The sequence below is a fragment of the Dipodomys ordii genome, unplaced genomic scaffold (assembly GCF_000151885.1).
Source record: "Dipodomys ordii isolate 6190 unplaced genomic scaffold, Dord_2.0 Scaffold130, whole genome shotgun sequence".
Taxonomy (NCBI): domain Eukaryota; kingdom Metazoa; phylum Chordata; class Mammalia; order Rodentia; family Heteromyidae; genus Dipodomys; species Dipodomys ordii.
Genome location: NW_012267346.1, coordinates 2,683,152 through 2,689,151, shown reverse-complemented (window position 1 = coordinate 2,689,151; position 6,000 = coordinate 2,683,152). Strand labels below are relative to the sequence as shown.

The window sequence follows — 6,000 nt, the reverse complement described above, 5'->3', positions numbered from 1 at the left end:
CCTGGGCGCTGTCCCTCAGCTCTTCAGCTCAAGGCTAGCACTCTACCACTTGAGCCACAGCACCACTTCCGGCTTTTTTCTTTTTGCTTATGTGGTGCTAAGGAATCGAACCCAGGGCCTCAGGCATGCAAGGCAAATGCTCTACCACTGAGCCAACTTCCCAGACCCCCTGATGTAAATTTTTAACTCAGCCTCTAAACAGGAATTTTCTAGCTAGTAATTTTTCATAAAACATTTCAGTTAATTTTTACTGGCATCTCAGATATAGATGCTATCAATTAGTATTTATCTGGAGCCTTGTCACAAACATTGCTGTGTACCCCTTAAAGAAACAACTATCTTTCATTCCTACAAAGACAAAATAACATTTCACTCTGCCCCACTCTGAAAGTTTCCAGTATCCACTGATCATTCTTGAAAATTATCAAGACAGCAAAATATTTCTAATAAAAATCACAAAGAAAAAATTAGCACATTAGATCTAACCCCAACTAAGTCTTTTTAGATTTTTAAGATGCACAAAGAAATACTTAATTCTGGTCCATTTGAAATACTGGGACTGGTTCTTAGCTGATTTACAAAATAAATTAAAATAAATTAAAATTACTGCAAAATTATTCCACAGTTGAATAAACTTACCAGGTTTCTCAGACATACAAGACACACATTTGTTGTCTTCTGAATTATTGGAAACACAGCACACTGGACACTCCCAAGATCCCACAGGCCTTTTGAATTTATCTCCGAATCCTAAGCTACCAGTGGCCACAGTACAGCTGGAAGTCGAAGCAGTCATCGTTTCAGGACTTTCTGAAACCACTGTCAATGTAAGGACTCGCTTCACACCAGTTCCAGGCTTCGGTGTTTCACAGGCAACACATTTTACTGCTTCAGGTTTGTTTTGCACCAAACAGGTATCACAGTCCCAGGTTCCCATCGCTGGTTTAAATTTGTCTCCAAAGCCTGTCCCTGATAGAGGAGTTGCTTTGCCACTTTTGCTTGATGTCCCAATTCCAGACTGTTTAGCAGTTTCTCTTGGTGGCAATTTTGCTGCTTGGCAAGCTATACACTTATTGTCTGTTACTTTGTTCTGGACAAGACATGTGTCACACTGCCAGGAGGAACCAGCTTTTAAACTTTCTCCAAATCCAGTCCCACTAGAAGAAAAGGTACTTATTGCTGGTCTTGTATAAACTACTGGACTTGTAGTAGTGGGCTGAGCAGCAAAAGAATCTACCTTTGGTGATGCAAAACCTACAATGCAGGAAGACAGTGTTTCAATGAAAAAATATAGAAAGACTAATTTAAAAATAACTACAACATTTTTACTGATACAACTTTATATATTTATATTTACCTAACCATATTTATTGAAAGTATAATAAACAAAACTTAGACCTAGTTAAAATCCTACAAAGTGCATTTTTTTAGTTATATAACCCTAACTATAAATTGTCTTCCTTGCAATAATAAACTGTAATATACTCAGTCTCTGCCCTTCTTTCAAGTGTTCACTTGGTTTTGCCAAATGACTTCAGTGTCTATAATTCTGACATTGTCCAATCATTATCCATAGCATCTGTTTACAATAAAGCCTACTGAGCTAAGCAGCCATGATTATTTGATAGATGTCCCACCCAAAGCACAACACAGTGGTAAAGATTTTTCGTTGGTCTGTTTCCTTGTTTGAGACACGGTCTCACTATGCAACCCAGGCTTGCCTTACCCCTGTTCTCCCTCCTGTTTTAGCTTCCCAAGCAAATACAGATGTAATCTTAAAATTATTCTTATTCATAGTAAGTTTGAAAACTGGGTTGCTCAGTGACAAGACAAAGCCCAACAAAGATGTACTAAGCTCTCTGAAAAGGCATAGAAATACAAAATATAATTAAGACCTAGTCTTATCTTTGTGTAGCAAGAACTCATAGCTGTATATAAAGTTCTGAACAGTAACTCAATAACACAATTGTCCAAAGTATCTTTTGAATGTAATTTCAAGGAACTTTTCACAATTTATCTTCTTTTGTAAAAATAAAAAAAGGAAGGTATACCTAAGCAATTAAGGTATTTATATGGAAAAGGCCAGAGGAATCTGTTTCCTCAGATCTGGCAGAGGAATTTGCCAGAACGGCTGTTAGTGAAATGATCCACTCAAGAAAATGCCTTTCTAATCCATGATTTGAGATAAACAAATTTTTACACATATCAACACCATTCACTAATGATGTTTCTCCAGCCTTTAAAAACAAAGGAAAAGAAAATTACAAAGGAAGAAAAATTTGAAGATTGCCAGATTTCCTAGTGGTACCAAGAAATAATCCAGCTAACACTGCTGACAAAATTTTAACAGTAATCACTAATCCATTAGAATTTTTTTCCTTCCATTTTGTCACATTTTCATAATTTCACACAAATGAAGACAAATCTTTCTCATTCAGAATTGAAAGAGGCAGGTTTTTGAAAGCAAAGTGTAACCCTAAACATGTAAGATTAACCGATGTATCTGATGCTTGCCAACTACTTTGGCCATTTTCTAGTACAGGCATTACAGAACTCTGGCACAAATACATAAAATTATATATAATTGGACTCTAATAGGCAGCATACACCATCTATAAAATGAGAAAGCTGGAACAAAACTTATTTTTGTAAATCTTGTAGAAACTGCCCTTATTTTTTTAAACCTATTCTTTACACACAAATACATCTGCTAAGTAAATCTAAACTCAATCTGAGCTATTTGGTTTTCTAATGGTTTTGTATTCTTGTATTATATGCATCCCATCAGAAACTATGAACACCTTGACTTCAAAATGAAAACTCCTATTCATTCCTTCCATATATATCTGGGGATATATATATATATATATCCCAGATCATATCATGTTTGATCACTGCACATTTATATACTTATATTGACTTATATTTTACTTCATGTTGTCAAAATATAATTATTATTATATGGGGCCTGTGCCCACTATCAAGTAATTCCTTTTTCTCTTTTTATACCTTCACTAATACAGAATTCTAAAGGCTTCTAAGGCATTTCCCATAAAAGGATAGCTGACCACACCTACACTCAAAAATCAACTTTCTATCATGATTTTTAAAAGTTATAACACAAATATTAGGAGATCATGAAATTTTAATTAATCTCTCTGGCTGCCTAGAGGCAGCCATTATCTTACCAGGGTTTTTCAGAATATCTAGAACACTTCCTTCTTTCTGGATTTTGGCAGGTCTAAAAGGACCCTCATATTCTTCGTCTCGCTTCTTACAGCTTGTACTTGTATTATTTGATGCAATGTTATCTGGAGCTGTAATTGTTTAATTGTATGATATCATGAAAAGAAAAACATAGGACTCAAATTTTTAAACATCTTCCCAAATCATTTCTTTTGGATCCATTTCTAAAACCTTATGGAAGTCATCATAATTAAAAAATAATGAAAAAGGGGGCTAGGAAGGTGGCTGAGTGGTACAGTGCTTGCCTTGCATGCATGAGGCCCTGGGTTTGATTTCTCAGCAACACATAAGCAGAAAAGGCCACAAGTGGCACTGTGGCTCAAGTGGTAGACACTAGCCTTGAACTGAAAAGCTAAGGGACAGAACCCAGGCCCAGAATTCAGGCCCCATGACTGACCAAAAAACGAATAAAAGTATATGGTTAATTGGTCATTGCAAGGAGGCAAAAATACTATTTCCCATAATTTCCCCACTATCGCAAAAGGGCAAGAAGTATAACTACCAGCCAATGAACTCAGTGAAAGAACATCAAACAAACCTTGGAGGCATATAGCAACTAAAGCAGCACTTTCCCACTGACCCATATAATTTGACTGTGCAGCAACTTAAAATATTAACACTCCTCCCAAAAAAAACTTTAAAAATAATTTTCAACTATGCCAATTAGTTCATATATACCAATTCATACTATATATAATTAGAAATACCTTTCATGCTAGTTGATAGTTCACACTAACAATCCTAACTACTCCTCCCTCCTAAGGATTGGAAGTTTGAAGCCAGCCTGATCAGACAAAAGAGATTCTCATCTCCAAATAATAAGCAAAGAGACACAGAAGTGAAGGTAGGGCTCAAGTGACAGCACCAGACTTAAGCAAAAAAGCTAAGAGAGAAGAAGAAGCCTTGAGTTCAAGCCCCCCAACATTAACTTTTTTTAAGCAGCATAGTTCAGTAAAAACTGGTGACAGGCTAGGAATGTGGTTCAGTGGTAGAGTGCTTGCCTAGCATGCATGAAGCTCTAGGTTTGATTCCTTAGTACCACACTAACAAAAAAAGCAGGAAGTGGTGCAACGACTCAAGTGGTAGAATACTAGCCTTGAGCACAGAGAGGCTCAGGGACAGTGCCCAGGCCCTGAGTTTAAACCCCAGGACTGGCAAAAAAAAACTGTTGACAAAGTCTTTAAGATTTACAATGTTTTAATCTAGATTATTGTCACTGCTAGTGATGATAGGCACTCTTAATTTTTCAGATCACCCAGCATGAAAGAGCTCTCTAGCTTCTAGTACTTTCTTTTTCTTACAACTTTGAAGAAACAACATAGTATTCTAGTTCTTTCAGCAGATATTTCTAGGTAGAAAAAAAAAGCTCTCTATTGAGTTTCTACCTATACCCTCCCTCATGCTGCATTCCTCTCACCATATCTCACTCATCGTCCTACCACATTCAGAATAAAACTCAACTCCTTTGCATGCACTCAGGAACTATTACCACCTCATAACAAACTGTCTTCAATATGCAACGTATGCCATGCTTTTTCTCTTATGCCTATGTCCTTGCAGTGACTCCTCACTTCGTGTGTAAAATATCCTGTTTCAAAGTTCTTGATCTGAATGACTCAATCCAGATGTTTCTGTATTTTGAACACTGAAAAGGAAGCCACTACTACTACAAATAAATTGTTTCAACTCCCTGATTATTCATTTGTCAATGATGTTGATTTCTTCAGTTCCTAAGTTATATATCACTATCTGCACCACAACCTGTGTAACTCTTTCTTATCACTAAAAACGCTTATGCATCACCTGCACTGGACATTGATCAAAACGAACTAAGCATCTCAATGGCAGCGATGGGAGAGAGGGAATAAGTGGGAAAGAAGGAACAGCTGACGCTATGCAAAACTAAAGAAATGTACATATCACCTGATGTGGAAGAAATAACTGTATTGTCAAAGCTCACAGAACTCATAAATGTTATAGACCACGATAGACAATTTACTCCATGAAAGTTAGAATGTGTTTGTGACTTTAACTAAGCATCACTATCCTACAATACTGTGAAATTTGGGAAATTATGTAACTATTTAATCACAATAATTTTGGGGGGAAAAACACTTATGCATCAATCAGTTCACCGCAAATTATAATGCAGACAACCCTTAAATTTGCAATAAGAATCCATTTAAACAAAAATTTCACCTTATTTTGACTAGATAAAAGCAATGAATAAATTTGCTATTTGGGGGCTGGGAAGATGGCTCAGTAGTAGAGTGCTTGCCATGCATGAGGCCCTGGGTTTCATTTCTAGGCACCACATAAACAGAAAAAGCTATAAGTGGTGCTGTGGCTCAAGTGGTAGAACACTTGCCTTGAGCTAAAGAGCCTAAGGGACAGCGCCCAGGCCTGGAATTCAAGCCCATGACCGACCAAAAAAAAATGCTATTTTTACTTGCCCACTCAAAATCTATGAAAGCTAAATATCCCTGAATATAATTTTTAAAAAGCATTGATGAAAAGAGTTTTTTTACATGCCTTTAGAACTGATTCATTTAAGTGAAGGCATTTAGAAAAATTTGAGAAAAAAACCGAAGTACAACTCTAATGTAAGCACTCTTTATTGTTTTTCCTTTCGTAAAAGTATGTGAAAAATGTGTACTTACCTGAAGTACTTCTAATTGGTTCTGAAGTACTACTAGAGCCAGAAAGTTCTGTTTTTGCAACAGGCACACTAAATGTAAATCCAATCTATAAAGA

The 6,000-nt window shown here is 36.4% G+C and overlaps 1 protein-coding gene across 2 annotated transcripts in view; it reads right to left on the bottom strand.

Moving 5' to 3' along the window:
- Nup153 (nucleoporin 153kDa) overlaps window positions 1-6,000 on the bottom strand; it is a 59,270-nt gene that overhangs the window by 12,329 nt on the left and 40,941 nt on the right. For both annotated transcript variants that reach the window (XM_013030441.1, XM_013030442.1), the window contains 3 exons: window positions 5,907-5,991; window positions 3,189-3,317; window positions 640-1,254 (listed from right to left, as the gene is read on the bottom strand). In XM_013030441.1, the coding sequence (XP_012885895.1) occupies window positions 640-1,254; window positions 3,189-3,317; window positions 5,907-5,991 (829 nt within the window). The remainder of the gene's footprint in view (window positions 1-639; window positions 1,255-3,188; window positions 3,318-5,906; window positions 5,992-6,000) is intronic.